The sequence below is a fragment of the Oncorhynchus kisutch genome, unplaced genomic scaffold, assembly GCF_002021735.2.
Source record: "Oncorhynchus kisutch isolate 150728-3 unplaced genomic scaffold, Okis_V2 Okis03b-Okis08b_hom, whole genome shotgun sequence".
In the NCBI taxonomy this organism is placed as follows: domain Eukaryota; kingdom Metazoa; phylum Chordata; class Actinopteri; order Salmoniformes; family Salmonidae; genus Oncorhynchus; species Oncorhynchus kisutch.
In genome coordinates, this window is record NW_022261980.1 from 15,947,496 (window position 1) to 15,968,546 (window position 21,051).

At 46.4% G+C, this 21,051-nt stretch overlaps 1 protein-coding gene across 1 annotated transcript in view; it reads right to left on the reverse strand.

Annotated features, from left to right (window-relative positions):
• Positions 1-253: 253 nt before the first annotated feature.
• LOC109887387 (galanin receptor type 1) overlaps positions 254-21,051 on the reverse strand; it is a 41,495-nt gene continuing 20,697 nt past the window's right edge. Inside the window, exons 2-3 of the mRNA XM_031812974.1 lie at positions 19,017-19,082; positions 254-2,319 (exon numbers count right to left, since the gene is read on the reverse strand). Of these exons, the coding sequence (XP_031668834.1) occupies positions 1,999-2,319; positions 19,017-19,082 (387 nt within the window). The 3' untranslated portion in view covers positions 254-1,998. The remainder of the gene's footprint in view (positions 2,320-19,016; positions 19,083-21,051) is intronic.

Below are 21,051 nucleotides of genomic sequence, written 5' to 3' on the forward strand. Positions count from 1 at the left end.
CGGTCTTGTCCCAGTCTTGTTCCAGTCTTGGCCCAGTCCGAGTCTTGTCCCAGTCCCAGTCTTGTCCCAGTCGTGTCCCAGTCCCAGTCCTGTCCCAGTCCCAGTCTTGTCCCAGTCCCAGTCTTGTCCCAGTCCCAGTCTTGTCCCAGTCCCAGTCTTGTCCCAGTCTTGTCCCAGTCCCAGTCTTGTCCCAGTCCTGTCCCAGTCCCAGTCTTGTCCCAGTCCCAGTCTTGTCCCAGTCGTGTCCCAGTCCCAGTCCCAGTCTTGTCCCAGTCTTGTTCCAGCCCCAGTCTTGTCCCAGTCCCAGTCTTGTCCCAGTCCCAGTTTTTTCCCAGTCCCAGTCTTGGCCCAGCCCCAGTCTTGTCCCAGTCTTGTCCCAGTATCAGTCTTGTCTCAGTCTTGTCCCAGTCCCAGTCTTGTCCCAGTCTTGGCCCAGCCCCAGTCTTGTCCCAGTCTTGTTCCAGTCCCAGTCTTGGCCCAGCCCCAGTCTTGTCCCAGTCCCAGTCCCAGTCTTGGCCCAGCCCTAGTCTTATCCCAGTCTTGTCCCAGTCTTGTCCCAGTCCCAGTCTTGTTCCAGCCCCAGTCTTGTCCCAGTCTTCTTCCAGTCCCAGTCTTGTCCCAGTTTTGTGGTGTGGTGTCAGATGTTAGTGGTAATATAATGTGTGGTGTCAGATTTGAGTGGTAATATAATGTGTGGTGGCAGATATTAGAGGTAATAGAGTGTGTGGTGTCAGATATAATGGTAATAGGGTGTGTGGAGTGGTGTCAGATATTCGTGGTAATAGAGTGCGTGGTGTCAGATATTAGTGGTAATAGAGTGCATGGTGTCAGATTTGAGTGGTAATAGAATGTGTGGTGTCAGATATGAGTGGTAATAGAGTGTGTGGTGTGGTGTCAGATTTAGTGGTAATAGAGAGTGTGGTGTCAGATATTAGTGGTAATAGAGTGTGTGGTGTGGTGTCAGATATTAGTGGGAATAGAATGTGTGGTGTTAGATGTTAGTGGTAATAGAATGTGTGGTGTCAGATTTGAGTGGTAATAGAGTGTGTGGTGTCAGATTTTAGTGGTAATAGAATGTGTGGTGTCAGATATGAGTGGTAATAGAGTGCGTGGTGTCAGATATTAGTGGTAATAGAGTGCATGTTGTCAGATATTAGTGGTAATAGAGTGCATGGTGTCAGATTTGAGTGGTAATAGAATGTGTGGTGTCAGATATTAGTGGTAATAGTGTGTGGTGTGGTGTCAGATTTAGTGGTAATAGAGAGTGTGGTGTCAGATATCGTGGTAATAGAGTGCGTGGTGTCAGATATTAGTGGTAATAGAGTGCATGGTGTCAGATATTAGTGGTACTAGAGTGAATGGTGTCAGATTTTAGTGGTAATAGAATGTGTGGTGTCAGATATTAGTGGTAATAGAGTGTGTGGTGTGGTGTCAGATTTAGTGGTAATAGAGAGTGTGGTGTCAGATATGAGTGGTAATAGAGTGTGTGGTGTGGTGTCAGATATTAGTGGGAATAGAATGTGTGGTGTCAGATGTTAGTGGGAATAGAATGTGTGGTGTCAGATGTTAGTGGTAATAGAATGTGTGGTGTCAGATTTGAGTTGTAATAGAGTGTGTGGTGTCAGATATTAGTGGTAATAGAGTGTGTGGTGTGGTGTCAGTTATTAGTGGTAATAGAATGTGTGGAGTCAGATATTAGTGGTAATAGAATGTGTGGAGTCAGATATTAGTGGTAGTAGAATGTGTGGTGTCAGATTAGAGTGGTAATCGAGTGTGTGGTGTCAGATATGAGTGGTAATAGAATGTGTGGTGTCAGATATTAGTGGTAATAGAATGTGTGGTGACAGATATTAGTGGTAATAGAATGTGTGGTGTCAGATATTAGTGGTAATAGAATGTGTGGTGTCAGATATTAGTGGTAATAGAGTGTGTGGTGTCAGATATTAGTGGTAATAGAATGTGTGGTGTCAGATATTAGTGGTAATAGAATGTGTGGTGTCAGATATTAGTGGTAATAGAGTGTGTAGTTGAGAAGTTCTCCATTCGGATGCGCACCACCTTCTCCTGTGGGGGTGGAGGGTAGAGGAACCGACAGGTGAACACCTGGCGACAGGCCTTCCGGAAGTTCTCTGACAGAAAGGCGTACAGGATGGGGTTGATGCAGGAGTTCCCGTACGCCAGGCAGTGGGAGATGATCCGTAACGCGAAGGAGGCGTCGTTGAGCGGGAACACTCCAAACTCCACCCACATGGCGATGATGTGATGAGGCATCCAACAGGTCAGGAAGGCTGCGACCACCAGGAGGACCGTCTGGGCTGTCTGGAGGAGGAGGAGGAGAGGGGGAGGGGGGGAGGGGGGGGGGAGGGAGGAGGAGGTGGGAGGGAGGAGGAGAGGGGAGAGGGGGATGAGGAGGAGGAGAGGGGGAAGGGGAGGAGGGAGGAAGGAGGAGGTGGGAGGAGAGGGGAGAGAGGGAGGAGGAGGTGGGAGGAGAGGGGAGAGAGGGAGGAGGAGGAGAGGAGAGGGGAGAGAGGGAGGGGGAGGAGAGGAGGAGAGGGGAGAGGGGGGAGGAGGAGAGGGGAGGGGAGGAGGAGGAGAGGAGAGGAGGAGGAGGGAGAGGGGGAGGGGGAGGGGGAGGGGAGGGAGGAGGTGGGAGAGGAGGGGGAGGGAGGAGGAGATGGATGTTTATTAATGTGCTCCGATGAAGACTGTTTTCCCAGACGTTAGAAGTAATACGAGAGGTTAACTACAAGCTGTGACTGATTACAGAGTCCCACGTCAGCAGGAGACTCACAGTATCTGATATTCGAGAGAGTCTGATCAGGAGAGAGAACTGGCAACAATGTGCCTCATTGAACAATAGAAAAGCTACCTCACAACCTCCCCAATTCATCATTGAGAAGGTACCGTATGAGAGCTCTGTATCTGTCAAGGATATGTCTGCTTCAATGGCTCGATGTCTCAGCCTGGGAAGTTTTGCTGGTGAAATGTAATTGTTTAATTTCTAAAGAGCCCCTCAGATTCACTTCAATATGAACAGTGTGTATGTAATGCCTAGGGGCCAGAGGCTTTCAACCAAATCATAATCCTACACATCTGATATTAGCAATACTTAGCAATATTAGCAATATTAGCAATACACTCAGTTTGATAAGGGTTCTTCAGCTGTCCCACATAGGAGAACCTTTTTTGGTGTCCAGGTAGAACTCTTTTGGGTTCTCCTATGTGGGACAGCTGAAGAACCCTTATCAACTGAGTGTATTGCTAATATTGCTAATATTGCTAAGTATTGCTAGTAGTGTATTCCAGGAGTAGCCTTGACCGGGACGCGAATCCAGGTTCAGGGGTAGCTTTGACCGGGACACGAACCCAGGTCCAGGGGTAGCTTTGACCGGGACACGAACCCAGGTCCAGGGGTAGCCTTGACCGGGACGCGAACCCATGTCCAGGAGTAGCCTTGACCGGGACACGAACCCGGGTCCAAGGGTAGCTTTGACCGGGACGCCAACCCAGGTCCAGGGGTAGCTTTGACCGGGACGCCAACCCAGGTCCAGCCAACACCTCAACCATTACACCAAGAGGTCCAAACCTCTTTACAAGGTCGTTAGGTGTTAAGTTAAGGTCACTACAATATGTTGACTCTACAGTACTCACTGTAGTCAGGGTAACTGGTAGTACCAGCGACAATTCTCAATTCTGCCCTCGCACTCTTCCAGCGCCCATCCATTCCCTCCATAGACACACGTTAGAGCAGGGTTAGAGGTGGGTTCAGTCTACTTCACAGGTTCACTCTGTATTAAACAGAACAAAGCTAACTATGCGATTTACTGCTAGTCCTGGGCAACGCTGCTACTGCCGGGCTAATTGACTGGTGATCTTCCTCTGGCACTAAGCAGCACAAAGAACTACAACCCTGCTGACACAAAGAACTACAACCCTGCTGACACAAAGAACTACAACCCTGCTGACACAAAGAACTACAACCCTGCTGACACAAAGAACTACAACCCTGCTGACACAATGAACTACAACCCTGCTGACACAAAGAACTACAACACTGCTGACACAAAGAACTACAACCCTGCTGATACAAAGAACTACAACCCTGCTGACACAAAGAACTACAACACTGCTGACACAAAGAACTACAACCCCGCTGACACAAAAAACTACAACACTGCTGACACAAAAAACTACAACACTGCAGACACAAAAAACTACAACACTGCTGACACAAAGAACAACAACACTGTTGACACAAAGAACTACAACGTCGTGGACACAAAGAACTACATGTCATTAGAGACCCCTACACGTCAACCCTCTACACATTGTTAGAGACGCCACACATCGTTTGTTGTCTGAATTGGTGTCCTATCAGATGGCAGACTGAATAATTGAAGGCATTGATTAACGTGATCAGTCTGCGGTGTTACACAAAGACCCACTTGACAAAGAACCGAGCGATTCAGGAAGAACACTGAACGATGATCCGAAACAGTCAATCATATTTTTGATGATAACGTTTATATGAGATTCTATTTCAGGGACGATGCTTTTAAAAAACACAATCTGCTGATGATTCCACACAAAGACAGGAGTCCTCTCTCTCTCTCTCTCTCTCTCTCTCTCTCACTCTCTCACTCTCTCACTCTCTCACTCTCTCTCTCTCTCTCTCTCTCTCTCTCTCTCTCTCTCTCTCTCTCTCTCTCTCTCTCTCTCTCTCTCTCTCTCTCTCTCTCTCTCTCACTCTCTCTCACTCTCTCTCACTCTCTCTCACTCTCTCTCACTCTCGGGAAGACGTCAATGGAGTTCTGGCATCAGCTTCCTGCCTGAAAGACTCCCTGGTAGAGAACAATCTGTGTGTGTGTGTGTGTGTGTCTGAACAGTCAAGTGTCTGTCTGGGCCTTTGTGTTTCTCCTGGCTGTCTGGGGGTTGGTGGGCGGTTCAGCAAAAGGTAATTCAGCTACTCAGCATTGTAGGAGCAGCTACAGGTCCATCAAAACAACACTGACTACAGACCACGGCACTGCAAAGAACACTGACTACAGACCACAGCACTTCAAACAACACTGACTACAGACCACAGCACTTCAAACAACACTTCAAACAACACTGAATACAGACCAACACTGAGTACAGACCACAACACATCAAAAAACACTGACTACAGACCATGACCCTTCAAACAACACTGACTACAGACCAGGACACTTCAAACACTGACTACAGACCAGGACACATCAAACAACACTGACTACAGACCAGGACACTGCAAACAACACTGACTACAGACCACAACACTTCAAACAACACTGACTACAGACCAGGACACTGCAAACAACACTGACTACAGACCATGACCCTTCAAACAACACTGACTACAGACCAGGACACTTCAAACACTGACTACAGACCACGACACATCAAACACGGACTACAGACCACGACACATCAAACAACACTGACTACAGACCATGACCCTTCAAACAACACTGACTACAGACCAGGACACTTCAAAAAACACTGACTACAGACCATGACACTTCAAAAACACTGACTACAGACCATGACACTTCAAACAAACATGACTACAGACCAGGACACTGCAAAGAACACTGACTACAGACCACAACACTTCAAACAACACTGACTACAGACCAGGACACTGCAAACAACACTGACTACAGACCACGACACTGCAAACACTGACTACAGACCACAACACTTCAAACAACACTGACTACAGACCACGACACATCAAACAACACTGACTACAGACCACGACACATCAAACAACACTGACTACAGACCAGGACACTTCAAACAACACTGACTACAGACCACGACACTGCAAACAACACTGACTACAGACCAGGACACTTCAAACAACACTGACTACAGACCACGGCACTGCAAACAACACTGACTACAGACCACAACACTTCAAACAACACTGACTACAGACCAGGACACTGCAAACAACACTGACTACAGACCACGACACTGCAAACACTGACTACAGACCACAACACTTCAAACAACACTGACTACAGACCACGACACATCAAACAACACTGACTACAGACCACGACACATCAAACAACACTGACTACAGACCACGACACATCAAACAACACTGACTACAGACCAGGACACTTCAAACAACACTGACTACAGACCACGACACTGCAAACAACACTGTCTACAGACCAGGACACTTCAAACAACACTGACTACAGACCACGACACTGCAAACAACACTGACTACAGACCACAACACTGCAAACAACACTGACTAAAGACCCACGACACTTCAAACAGTTTCTCTAAATCTTTTACTCTGAAGATCAAATCATATAACTGACTGAGTTGATGTGATACTGTCCTATTGATCACATCATATAACTGACTGAGTTGATGTGTTACTGTCCTATTGATCACATCATATAACTGACTGAGTTGATGTGATACTGTCCTATTGATCACATCATATAACTGACTGAGTTGATGTGTTACTGTCCTATTGATCACATCATATAACTGACTGAGTTGATGTGTTACTGTCCTATTGATCACATCATATAACTGACTGAGTTGATGTGTTACTGTCCTGTTGATCACATCATATAACTGACTGAGTTGATGTGATACTGTCCTATTGATCACATCATATAACTGACTGAGTTGATGTGTTACTGTCCTATTGATCACATCATATAACTGACTGAGTTGATGTGTTACTGTCCTATTGATCACATCATATAACTGACTGAGTTTGATGTGACACTGTCCTGTTAATGCTAAACTGAATCTCTTTACAACATGAAAGTTTACAATGTTTAATATATAATCAGTTTGACAACCCTCCCCTCCCCTCTCCTGTTAAATCAGTTTGACAACCCTCCCCTGTTAAATCAGTTTGACAACCCTCCCCTGTTAAATCAGTTTGACAACCCTCTCCTGTTAAATCAGTTTGACAACCCTCCCCTGTTAAATCAGTTTGACAACCCTCTCCTGTTAAATCAGTTTGACAACCCTCTCCTGTTAAATCAGTTTGACAACCCTCCCCTCTCCTGTTAACTCAGTTTGACAACTCTCCCCTGTTAAATCAGTTTGACAACCCTCCCTGTTAAATCAGTTTGACAACCCTCCCTGTTTAAATCAGTTTTGACAACCCTCCCCTCCCCTGTTAAATCAGTTTGACAACTCTCCCTACCCCTCCCCTGTCCTGTTAAATACGTTTGACAACCCTGTCCTGTCCTGTTAAATCAGTTTGACAACCCTCCCCTCCCCTGTTAAATAAGTTTTGACAACCCTCCCTCCCCTGTCCTGTCCTGTTTAATCAGTTTGACAACTCTCCCTCCCCTCCCCTCCCCTGTTAAATCAGTTTGAACAACCCTCCCTCCCCTGTTAAATCAGTTTGGCAACCCTCCCCTCCCCTGTTAAATCAGTTTGGTAACCCTCCCCTCCCCTGTTAAATCATTTGAAAACCCTCCCCTCTCCTGTTAAATCAGTTTTGACAACCCTCCCCTGTTAAATCAGTTGACAACCCTCCCCTGTTAAATCAGTTTGACAACCCTCCCTGTTAAATCAGTTTGACAACCCTCCCTGTTAAATCAGTTTGACAACACTCCTCCTGTTAAATCAGTTTGACAACCCTCCCCTGTTAAATCAGTTTGACAACCTCCCCTGTTAAATCAGTTTGACAAACCTTCCCTGTTAAATCAGTTTGACAAACCCTCCCCTAGTTAAAATCAGTTTGACAACCCTCCCCTGTTAAATCAGTTTGACAACCCTCCCCTGTTAAATCAGTTTGACAACCCTCCCCTCCCCTGTTAAATCAGTTTGACAACTCTCCCCTGTCCTGTTAAATAAGTTTGACAACCCTGTCCTGTCCCTGTTAAATCAGTTTGACAACCCTCCCCCCCCTGTTAAATAAGTTTGACCACCCCTCCCCTCCCCTGTCCTGTCCTGTTTAAATCAGTTTGACAACTCTCCCCTCCCTCGCCCTCCCCTGTTAAATCAGTTTGACAACCCTCCCCTCCCCTGTTAAATCAGTTTGGCAACCCTCCCTCCCCTGTTAAATCAGTTTGGTAACCCTCCCCTCCCCTGTTAAATCAGTTTGACAACCCTCCCCTCTCCTGTTAATCAGTTTGACAACCCTCCCCTGTTAAATCAGTTTGACAACCCTCCCCTGTTTAAATCAGTTTGACAACCCTCCCCTGTTAAATCAGTTTGACAACCCTCCCCTGTTAAATCAGTTTGACAACCCTCCCTGTTAAATCAGTTTGACAACACTCTCCTGTTAAATCAGTTTGACAACCCTCCCCTGTTAAATCAGTTTGACAACCCTCCCCTGTTAAATCAGTTTGACAACCCTCCCCTGTTAAATCAGTTTGACAACCCTCCCCTGTTAAATCAGTTTGACAACCCTCTCCTGTTAAATCAGTTTGACAACTCTCCCCTCCCCTCCACTGTCATGTTAAATAAGTATGACAACCCTGTCCTGTCCTGTTAAATCAGTTTGACAACCCTCCCCTCCCCTGTTAAATAAGTTTGACAACCCTCCCCTCCCCTGTCCTGTCCTGTTTAATCAGTTTGACAACTCTCCCCTCCCCTCCCCTCCCCTGTTAAATCAGTTTGACAACCCTCCCCTCCCCTGTTAAATCAGTTTGGCAACCCTCCCCTGTTAAATCAGTTTGACAACCCTCCCCTCCCCTGTTAAATCAGTTTGACAACGCTGTCCTGTCCTGTTAAATCAGTTTGACAACCCTGTCCTGTCCTGTTAAATCAGTTTGACAACCCTCCCCTGTCCTGTTAAATCAGTTTGACAACCCTTCCCTCCCCTGTTAAATCAGTTTGACAACCCTCCCCTCCCCTGTTAAATCAGTTTGACAACCCTCCCCTGTCCTGTTAAATCAGTTTGACAACCCTCCCCTCCCCTGTTAAATCAGTTTGACAACCCTCCCCTCTCCTGTTAAATCAGTTTGACAACCCTCCCCTGTTAAATCAGTTTTGACAACCCTCTCCTGTTAAATCAGTTTGACAACCCTCTCCTGTTAAATCAGTTTGACAACCCTCCCCTGTTAAATCAGTTTGACAACCCTCTCCTGTTAAATCAGTTTGACAACCCTCCCCTCCCCTGTTAAATCAGTTTGGCAACCCTCCCCTGTTTAAATCAGTTTGACAACCCTCCCCTCCCCTCTCCTGTTAAATCAGTTTGACAACCCTCCCCTCTCCTGTTAAATCAGTTTGACAACCCTCCCCTGTCCTGTTAAATCAGTTTGACAACCCTCCCCTCCCCTCTCCTGTTAAATCAGTTTGACAACCCTCCCCTCTCCTGTTAAATCAGTTTGACAACCCTCCCCTCCCCTCTCCTGTAAAATCAGTTTGACAACCCTCCCCTCCCCTGTTAAATCAGTTTGACAACCCTCCCCTCCCCTGTTAAATCAGTTTGACAACCCTCCCCTGTTAAATCAGTTTGACAACCCTCTCCTGTTAAATCAGTTTGACAACCCTCTCCTGTTAAATCAGTTTGACAACCCTCCCCTGTTAAATCAGTTTGACAACCCTCTCCTGTTAAATCAGTTTGACAACCCTCCCCTCCCCTGTTAAATCAGTTTGGCAACCCTCCCCTGTTAAATCAGTTTGACAACCCTCCCCTCCCCTCTCCTGTTAAATCAGTTTGACAACCCTCCCCTCTCCTGTTAAATCAGTTTGACAACCCTCCCCTGTCCTGTTAAATCAGTTTGACAACCCTCCCCTCCCCTCTCCTGTTAAAATCAGTTTGACAACCCTCCCCTCTCCTGTTAAATCAGTTTGACAACCCCTCCCCTCCCCTCTCCTGTAAAATCAGTTTGACAACCCTCCCCTCCCCTGTTAAATCAGTTTGACAACCCTCCCCTCCCCTGTTAAATCAGTTTGGCAACCCTCCCCTGTTAAATCAGTTTGACAACCCTCCCCCTCTCCTGTCCTGTTAAATCAGTTTGACAACCCTCCCCTCCCCTCTCCTGTTAAATCAGTTTGACAACCCTCCACTGTCCTGTTAAATCAGTTGACAACCCTCCCCTCCCCTGTTAAATCAGTTTGACAACCCTCCCCTCCCCTGTTAAATCAGTTTGACAACCTCCCCTCCCCTCTCCTGTAAAATCAGTTTGACAACCCTCCCCTGTCCTGTTAAATCAGTTTGACAACCCTCCCCTCCCCTGTCCTGTTAAATCAGTTTGACAACCCTCCCCTCCCCTCCCCTCCCCTCTCCTGTTAAATCAGTTTGACAACCCTCCCCTCTCCTGTAAAATCAGTTTGACAAACCCTCCCCTCCCCTGTTAAATCAGTTTGACAACCCTCCCCTCCCCTGTCCTGTAAAATCAGTTTGACAACCCTCCCCTCCCCTGTCCTGTTAAATCAGTTTGACAACCCTCCCCTCTCCTGTTAAATCAGTTTGACAACCCTCCCCTCTCCTGTAAAATCAGTTTGACAACCCTCCCCTCCCCTGTTAAATCAGTTTGACAACCCTCCCCTCCCCTGTTAAATCAGTTTGACAACCCTCCCCTCCCCTGTTAAATCAGTTTGACAACCCTCCCCTCCCCTCCCCTGTTAAATCAGTTTGACAACCCTCCCCTCCCCTCTCCTGTAAATCAGTTTGACAACCCTCCCCTCCCCTGTTAAATCAGTTTGACAACCCTCCCTCCCCTGTTAAATCAGTTTGACAACCCTCCCCTCCCCTCTCCTGTAAAATCAGTTGACAACCCTCCTCCCCTCTCCTGTTAAATCAGTTGACAACCCTCCCCTCCCCTGTTAAATCAGTTTGACAACCCTCCCCTCTCCTGTTAAATCAGTTTGACAACCCTCTCCTGTTAAATCAGTTTGACAACCCTCCCCTCCCCTGTTAATCAGTTTGACAACCCTCCCCTCCCCTGTTAAATCAGTTTGGCAACCCTCCCCTCCCCTGTTAAATCAGTTTGGTAACCCTCCCCTCCCCTGTTAAATCAGTTTGAAAACCCTCCCCTCTCCTGTTAAAAAAATCAGTTTGACAACCCTCCCCTGTTAAATCAGTTTGACAACCCTCCCCTGTTAAATCAGTTGACAACCTCCCCTGTTAAATCAGTTTGACAACCCTCCCCTGTTAAATCAGTTTGACAACCCTCCCCTGTTAAATCAGTTTGACAACACTCTCCTGTTAAATCAGTTGACAACCCTCCCCTGTTAAATCAGTTTGACAACCCTCCCCTGTTAAATCAGTTTGACAACCCTTCCCTGTTAAATCAGTTTGACAACCCTCCCCTGTTAAATCAGTTTGACAACCCTCCCCTGTTAAATCAGTTTGACCAACCCTCCCCTGTTAAATCAGTTTGACAACCCTCCCCTCCCCTGTTAAATCAGTTTGACAACTCTCCCCTGTCCTGTTAAATAAGTTTGACAACCCTGTCCTGTCCTGTTAAATCAGTTTGACAACCCTCCCCTCCCCTGTTAAATAAGTTTGACAACCCTCCCCTCCCCTGTCCTGTCCTGTTTAATCAGTTTGACAACTCTCCCCTCCCCTCCCCTCCCCTGTTAAATCAGTTTGACAACCCTCCCCTCCCCTGTTAAATCAGTTTGGCAACCCTCCCCTCCCCTGTTAAATCAGTTTGGTAACCCTCCCCTCCCCTGTTAAATCAGTTTGACAACCCTCCCCTCTCCTGTTAAATCAGTTTGACAACCCTCCCCTGTTAAATCAGTTTGACAACCCTCCCCTGTTAAATCAGTTTGACAACCCTCCCCTGTTAAATCAGTTTGACAACCCTCCCCTGTTAAATCAGTTTGACAACCCTCCCCTGTTAAATCAGTTTGACAACACTCTCCTGTTAAATCAGTTTGACAACCCTCCCCTGTTAAATCAGTTTGACAACCCTCCCCTGTTAAATCAGTTTGACAACCCTCCCCTGTTAAATCAGTTTGACAACCCTCCCCTGTTAAATCAGTTTGACAACCCTCTCCTGTTAAATCAGTTTGACAACTCTCCCCTCCCCTCCACTGTCATGTTAAATAAGTATGACAACCCTGTCCTGTCCTGTTAAATCAGTTTGACAACCCTCCCCTCCCCTGTTAAATAAGTTTGACAACCCTCCCCTCCCCTGTCCTGTCCTGTTTAATCAGTTTGACAACTCTCCCCTCCCCTCCCCTCCCCTGTTAAATCAGTTTGACAACCCTCCCCTCCCCTGTTAAATCAGTTTGGCAACCCTCCCCTGTTAAATCAGTTTGACAACCCTCCCCTCCCCTGTTAAATCAGTTTGACAACGCTGTCCTGTCCTGTTAAATCAGTTTGACAACCCTGTCCTGTCCTGTTAAATCAGTTTGACAACCCTCCCCTGTCCTGTTAAATCAGTTTGACAACCCTTCCCTCCCCTGTTAAATCAGTTTGACAACCCTCCCCTCCCCTGTTAAATCAGTTTGACAACCCTCCCCTGTCCTGTTAAATCAGTTTGACAACCCTCCCCTCCCCTGTTAAATCAGTTTGACAACCCTCCCCTCTCCTGTTAAATCAGTTTGACAACCCTCCCCTGTTAAATCAGTTTGACAACCCTCTCCTGTTAAATCAGTTTCACAACCCTCTCCTGTTAAATCAGTTTGACAACCCTCCCCTGTTAAATCAGTTTGACAACACTCTCCTGTTAAATCAGTTTGACAACCCTCCCCTGTTAAATCAGTTTGACAACCCTCCCCTGTTAAATCAGTTTGACAACCCTTCCCTGTTAAATCAGTTTGACAACCCTCCCCTGTTAAATCAGTTTGACAACCCTCCCCTGTTAAATCAGTTTGACAACCCTCCCCTGTTAAATCAGTTTGACAACCCTCCCCTCCCCTGTTAAATCAGTTTGACAACTCTCCCCTGTCCTGTTAAATAAGTTTGACAACCCTGTCCTGTCCTGTTAAATCAGTTTGACAACCCTCCCCTCCCCTGTTAAATAAGTTTGACAACCCTCCCCTCCCCTGTCCTGTCCTGTTTAATCAGTTTGACAACTCTCCCCTCCCCTCCCCTCCCCTGTTAAATCAGTTTGACAACCCTCCCCTCCCCTGTTAAATCAGTTTGGCAACCCTCCCCTCCCCTGTTAAATCAGTTTGGTAACCCTCCCCTCCCCTGTTAAATCAGTTTGACAACCCTCCCCTCTCCTGTTAAATCAGTTTGACAACCCTCCCCTGTTAAATCAGTTTGACAACCCTCCCCTGTTAAATCAGTTTGACAACCCTCCCCTGTTAAATCAGTTTGACAACCCTCCCCTGTTAAATCAGTTTGACAACCCTCCCCTGTTAAATCAGTTTGACAACACTCTCCTGTTAAAATCAGTTTGACAACCCTCCCCTGTTAAATCAGTTTGACAACCCTCCCCTGTTAAATCAGTTTGACAACCCTCCCCTGTTAAATCAGTTTGACAACCCTCCCCTGTTAAATCAGTTTGACAACCCTCTCCTGTTAAATCAGTTTGACAACTCTCCCCTCCCCTCCACTGTCATGTTAAATAAGTATGACAACCCTGTCCTGTCCTGTTAAATCAGTTTGACAACCCTCCCCTCCCCTGTTAAATAAGTTTGACAACCCTCCCCTCCCTGTCCTGTCCTGTTTAATCAGTTTGACAACTCTCCCCTCCCCTCCCCTCCCCTGTTAAATCAGTTTGACAACCCTCCCCTCCCCTGTTAAATCAGTTTGGCAACCCTCCCCTGTTTAAATCAGTTTGACAACCCTCCCCTCCCCTGTTAAATCAGTTTGACAACGCTGTCCTGTCCTGTTAAATCAGTTTGACAACCCTGTCCTGTCCTGTTAAATCAGTTTGACAACCCTCCCCTGTCCTGTTAAATCAGTTTGACAACCCTTCCCTCCCCTGTTAAATCAGTTTGACAACCCTCCCCTCCCCTGTTAAATCAGTTTGACAACCCTCCCCTGTCCTGTTAAATCAGTTTGACAACCCTCCCTCCCCTGTTAAATCAGTTTGACAACCCTCCCCTCTCCTGTTAAATCAGTTTGACAACCCTCCCCTGTTAAATCAGTTTGACAACCCTCTCCTGTTAAATCAGTTTGACAACCCTCTCCTGTTAAATCAGTTTGACAACCCTCCCCTGTTAAATCAGTTTGACAACCCTCTCCTGTTAAATCAGTTGACAACCCTCCCCTCCCCTGTTAAATCAGTTTGGCAACCCTCCCCTGTTAAATCAGTTTGACAACCCTCCCCTCCCCTCTCCTGTTAAATCAGTTTGACAACCCTCCCCTCTCCTGTTAAATCAGTTTGACAACCCTCCCCTGTCCTGTTAAATCAGTTTGACAACCCTCCCCTCCCCTCTCCTGTTAAATCAGTTTGACAACCCTCCCCTCTCCTGTTAAATCAGTTTGACAACCCTCCCCTCCCCTCTCCTGTAAAATCAGTTTGACAACCCTCCCCTCCCCTGTTAAATCAGTTTGACAACCCTCCCCTCCCCTGTTAAATCAGTTTGGCAACCCTCCCCTGTTAAATCAGTTTGACAACCCTCCCCTCTCCTGTCCTGTTAAATCAGTTTGACAACCCTCCCCTCCCCTCTCCTGTTAAATCAGTTTGACAACCCTCCACTGTCCTGTTAAATCAGTTTGACAACCCTCCCCTCCCCTGTTAAATCAGTTTGACAACCCTCCCCTCCCCTGTTAAATCAGTTTGACAACCCTCCCCTCCCCTCCCCTCTCCTGTAAAATCAGTTTGACAACCCTCCCCTGTCCTGTTAAATCAGTTTGACAACCCTCCCCTCCCCTGTCCTGTTAAATCAGTTTGACAACCCTCCCCTCCCCTCCCCTCCCCTCTCCTGTTAAATCAGTTTGACAACCCTCCCCTCTCCTGTAAAATCAGTTTGACAACCCTCCCCTCCCCTGTTAAATCAGTTTGACAACCCTCCCCTCCCCTGTCCTGTTAAATCAGTTTGACAACCCTCCCCTCCCTTGTCCTGTTAAATCAGTTTGACAACCCTCCCCTCTCCTGTTAAATCAGTTTGACAACCCTCCCTCTCCTGTAAAATCAGTTTGACAACCCTCCCCTCCCCTGTTAAATCAGTTTGACAACCCTCCCCTCCCCTCCCCTGTTAAATCAGTTTGACAACCCTCCCCTCCCCTCTCCTGTAAAATCAGTTTGACAACCCTCCCCTCCCCTGTTAAATCAGTTTGACAACCCTCCCCTCCCCTGTTAAATCAGTTTGACAACCCTCCCCTCCCCTCTCCTGTAAAATCAGTTTGACAACCCTCCCCTCTCCTGTTAAATCAGTTTGACAACCCTCCCCTCCCCTGTTAAATCAGTTTGACAACCCTCCCCTCCCCTGTTAAATCAGTTTGACAACCCTCCCCTCCCCTGTTAAATCAGTTTGACAACCCTCCCCTCTCCTGTTAAATCAGTTTGACAACCCTCTCCTGTTAAATCAGTTTGACAACCCTCCGCTCTCCTGTTAAATCAGTTTGACAACCCTCCCCTCCCCTCCCCTGTTAAATCAGTTTGACAACCCTCCACTGACCTTTAAGCAATATGGTTTATTTCTGCACCCATTTCCTGGAATCTGTGATGTTCAACCCTGAATGATCTCTGCAGCTCTTCTCATAGACGTCTTCCAGATTCGCTACTGAGCAATTGAGAGGTAGCTATATTGAAGATAAAGACTGCATCCCCATTAACACCCTATTCCCCTATATAGTGCACTACTGTTGCACAGGGCTGTGGTGAAAAGTTAGTGTACCCTAGAGAATAGGTGCCGTTTGAGACGCAGAGTCCCAAGGTTGAAGTTACGTGTGTTGCTATAGTTACTGTCTATCTCTGGTTGTCATTACACCACGTGTAGAGGAGAGACGAGGGAGGATGGAGGGAGGGAGGGGGGATATCAGGAGGGAGGGAGGGGAGGGAGGGGAGAGGGCGGGGGGATATCAGGAGGGAGGGAGGGGAGGGGGGTATCAGGCTCTTTCTAACAGGTTACTCTACTGAGCAGCTGTGTTGCACTCTCTCACATCACTGTCCTCACTAACTCTATATCAGGAGGGAGGGAGGGAGGTAGGGGGAGGGAGGGATGGGAGGGAGGGAGGTAGGTAGGGGGAGGGAGGGATGGGAGGGAGGGAGGGAGGGAGGGAGGGAGGGAGAGGAGGGAGGGAGGGAGTGAGGGAGGGAGGGAGGGAGGGAGGGAGGGAGGGGGGTATCAGGCTCTTTCTAACAGGTTACTCTACTGAGCAGCTGTGTTGCACTCTCTCACATCACTGTCCTCACTAACTCTGATATCAGGAGGGAGGGAGGGAGGGAGGTAGGGGGAGGGAGAGAGAAGGGAGGGGTGGATATCAGGCTCTTTCTAACTCTTACTGAGCAGCTGTGTTCCACTCTCTCACATCATAAGCATCATTATTTTTTTCTTCTCCTCAACAGCTAACAAGGTAACTCTGTAACCACTGGTAAAGGTGCTGTCTCTCTATTAGGGCGCATTAGGCTGGATGGGAGTGGAGAGCTGTGGTGTCAGGGGAACAGATAGATAGATAGATGGATGGGAGCTGAGTGCTGTGGTGTCAGGGGAACAGATAGATAGATAGATAGATAGATAAATAGATAGATAGATAGATAGATAGATAGATAGATAGATAGATAGATAGATAGATAGATAGATAGATAGATAGATAGATGGGAGCAGAGAGCTGTGGTGTCAGGGGAACAGATAGATAGATGGAGGGGAGCAGAGAGCTGTGGTGTCAGGGGAACAGATAGATAGATGGAGGGGAGCAGAGAGCTGTGGTGTCAGGGGAACAGATAGATAGATGGAGGGGAGCAGAGAGCTGTGGTGTCAGGGGAACAGATAGATAGATGGAGGGGAGCAGAGAGCTGTGGTGTCAGGGGAACAGATGGATAGATGGAGGGGAGCAGAGAGCTGTGGTGTCAGGGGAACAGATGGATAGATAGATGGATGGGAGCTGAGTGCTGTGGCGTCAGGGGAACAGATAGATAGATGGATGGATGGGAGCGAGAAGTCACTATTACCAACAGTTGGTTGGAGGTAAAACAAAAACTATTCTAGTCACTATAACCAACAGTCAGTAGTCACTATTACCAACAGTCAGTAGTCAGTATTACAAACAGTCAGTAGTCACTATTACCAACAGTCAGTAGTTACTATTACCAACAGTCAGTAGTCAGTAGTCAGTATTACCAACAGTATTACCAACAGTCAGAAGTCAGTATTACCAACAGTCAGTAGTCACTATTACCAAAAGTCAGTATTACCAAGTCAGTAGTCAGTATTACCAACAGTCAGTATTACCAACAGTCAGTATTACCAACAGTCAGTAGTCAGTATTACCAGCAGTCAGTATTACAAACAGTCAGTAGTCACTATTACCAACAGTCAGTAGTCACTATTACCAACAGTCAGTAGTCACTATTACCAACAGTCAGTAGTCACTATTACCAACAGTCAGTAGTCACTATTACCAACAGTCAGTAGTCACTATTACCAACAGTCAGTAGTCACTATTACCAACAGTCAGTAGTCACTATTACCAGCAGTCAGTAGTCACTATTACCAACAGTCAGTAGTCACTATTACCAACAGTCAGTATTACCAACAGTCAGTAGTCACTATTACCAACAGTCAGTAGTCAGTATTACTAACAGTCAGTATTACCAACAGTCAGTAGTCAGTATTACTAACAGTCAGTATTACCAACAGTCAGTAGTCAGTATTACCAACAGTCAGTAGTCAGTATTACCAACAGTCAGTAGTCAGTATTACTAACAGTCAGTATTAGCAACAGTCAGTAGTCAGTATTACTAACAGTCAGTATTACCAACAGTCAGTAGTCAGTATTACTAACAGTCAGTAGTCGGTATTACCAACAGTCAGTAGTCGGTATTACTAACAGTCAGTAGTCAGTATTACCAACAGTCAATAGTCACTATTACCAACAGTCACTATTACCAACAGTCAGTAGTCACTATTACCAACAGTCAGTAGTCACTATTACCAACAGTCAGTAGTCGGTATTACTAACAGTCAGTAGTCAGTATTACCAACAGTCAGTAGTCACTATTACCAACAGTCAGTAGTCGGTATTACTAACAGTCAGTAGTCACTATTGCCAACAGTCAGTAGTCACTATTACCAACAGTCAGTAGTCACTATTACCAACAGTCAGTAGTCAATATTACCAACAGTCAGTAGTCACTATTACCAACAGTCAGTAGTCGGTATTACTAACAGTCAGTAGTCACTATTGCCAACAGTCAGTAGTCACTATTACCAACAGTCAGTAGTCACTATTACCAACAGTCAGTAGTCAATATTACCAACAGTCAGTAGTCGGTATTACTAACAGTCAGTATTACCAACAGTCAGTAGTCAGTATTACCAACAGTCAGTATTACCAACAGTCAGTAGTCAGTATTACCAACAGTCACTATTACCAACAGTCAGTAGTCACTATTACCAACAGTCAGTAGTCACTATTATCAACAGTCAGTAGTCAGTATTACTAACAGTCAGTAGTCACTATTACCAACAGTCAGTAGTCACTATTACCAACAGTCAGTAGTCACTATTACCAACAGTCAGTAGTCAATATTACCAGCAGTCAGTAGTCAGTATTACTAACAGTCACTATTACCAACAGTCAGTAGTCGATATTACTAACAGTCAGTATTACCAACAGTCAGTAGTCAGTATTACTAACAGTCAGTATTACCAACAGTCAGTAGTCAGTATTACCAACAGTCAGTAGTCAGTATTACTAACAGTCAGTATTACCAACAGTCAGTAGTCAGTATTACCAACAGTCAGTAGTCAGTATTACTAACAGTCAGTATTACCAACAGTCAGTAGTCAGTATTACCAACAGTCAGTAGTCAGTATTACCAACAGTTGGTTGGAGGTAAAACATGACCTTCTCCAAAGATGTGTGTATGTGTTATGTTGGAGTCACAGGTGTATCAACAGAGAAACAGGTGTATCAACAGAGAAACAGGTGTATCAACAGAGAAACAGGTGTATCAACAGAGAAACAGGTGTACCTTTCTTTTTGAGCGTTCTGATTTCTTGGACATATTCTTCATCTTCTTGTGGAGATGGAATAACACCTGGAGAGGAAAAGGAAACGCATCATCAACATAAGTCTGAACACATTCAGTTCTCTTTATACTTGTAATTCAATCGTGATAAACGGTTAGCGGTTAGCGGTTAGCGGTTAGCCGTTAGCGGTTAGCGGTTAGCGGTTAGCAGTTAGCGGTTTGCAGTTAGCGGTTAGCGGTTAGCGGTTAGCAGTTAGCGGTTAGCGGTTTGCAGTTAGCGGTTAGCGGTTAGCAGTTAGCGGTTAGCGGTTAGCAGTTAGCGGTTAGCGGTTAGCGGTTAGCAGTTAGCGGTTAGCGGTTGAATGTATAAACGTTTCATTTTAATTTATTTATCTATTTATTTCACCTTTATTTAACCACGTAGACAAGTTCTCATTTATAACCGTGACCCTGACCAAGATAAAGCAAAGGAGTGCGACACAAACAACAACACAGAGTTACACATGGAATAGACAACGCTCAACATGCGTGGGACCCAAAATGAGGTACCGTGTTAGATAAGGGAGGTAAAGGCAATAAATAGGCCATAGCGGCAAAATAATGACAATTTAGCCATTTGGCATCATAACAGATACATTGCGAAGATGTGATAGAGGTCCGTCCCTGTCTAATCTGTTGGAGAGAGGAAGCCCTTATCCCTCTCCTCTGGATGGAAGACAGTAGTTACCGTGACATACTCGGTCTCAGGATGACATCGTCAACATTCCTCATGTACACATGTCCCATCAGTCCTCTGTGTTCCATCAGTACTCTGTGTTCCATCAGTGTTCTGTGACCCATCAGTGTTCTGTGTCCCATCAATGTTCTGTGTTCCATCAGTCCTCTGTGTTCCATCAGTTCTCTGTGTTCCATCAGTTCTATGTGTCCCATCAGTCCTCTGTGTTCCATCAGTACTCTGTGTCCCATCAGCCCTCTGTGTCCCATCAGTCCTCTGTGTTCCATCAGTGTTCTGTGTCCCATCAGTCCTCTGTGTCCCATCAGTCATCTGTGTCCCATCAGTCCTCTGTGTTCCATCAGTACTCTGTGTGTACATGGGGTATTGACACACAAGCACCAGCCCATCAGCTAGCTTAGTACCACTCCAGGAAGCCTCTTCATTTGGCAAGACAGCACAATCTGGGGCCAGGCTATAGGGGGTAAAAGCCCGTCTCAGAGGAACATGAAATGGGTCAGAAATGAAATACAGAGTGTATTTGTCTGAAATGACATCTTATCAAACCGCTATTCTAGGTTGGAGGAGAAAAGGATAATGCTTAAGACTGTAGAGTGGGAGACTAATGTTCTCTGGAGTGATGAATCACGCTTCACCGTCTGCCAGTCTGACGGACGAATCTGGGTTTGGCAGATGCCACCTGCACCAATGCATACCAACTGTGAAGTGTGTTGGGGCTGTTTTTCATGGTTCGGACCCCTTAGTTCCAGAGAAAGTGAAATCTTAACGATACAGCATACAGTGACATTCTAGATGATTCTGTGCTTCCAACTTTGTGACAACAGTTTGGGTAAGGCCCTTTTCCTTGTTTTAGGATGGCAATGCCGCCCGTGCACAAAGTGAGTTCCGTACAGAAATGGTTTGTTGAGATTGGTGTGGAAGAACATGACCGGTCTGCACAGAGTCCTGACCTCAACCCCATGAACCCCTTTTGGATGAATTGAACCGCCGACTGCCCCAATGCATAGTGCCAACTGTAAAGTTTGGTGGAGGAGGAATAATGGTTCGGACCCCTTAGTTCCAGTGAAAGTGAAATCTTAACGCTACAGCGTACAGTGACATTCTAGAAGATTCTGTGCTTCTAACTTTGTGGCGACAGTTTGGGGAAGGACCTTTCCTGTTTCAGCATGACACTGCCCCCGTGGACAAAGCCGAGATCCATACAAAAACAGTTTGTCAAAATTGGCGTGGAATAAGTTGACTGGTCTGCAAAGAGCCCTGACCTCAACCCCATCGAACACCTCTTGGGATGAATTGGTGCGCCGA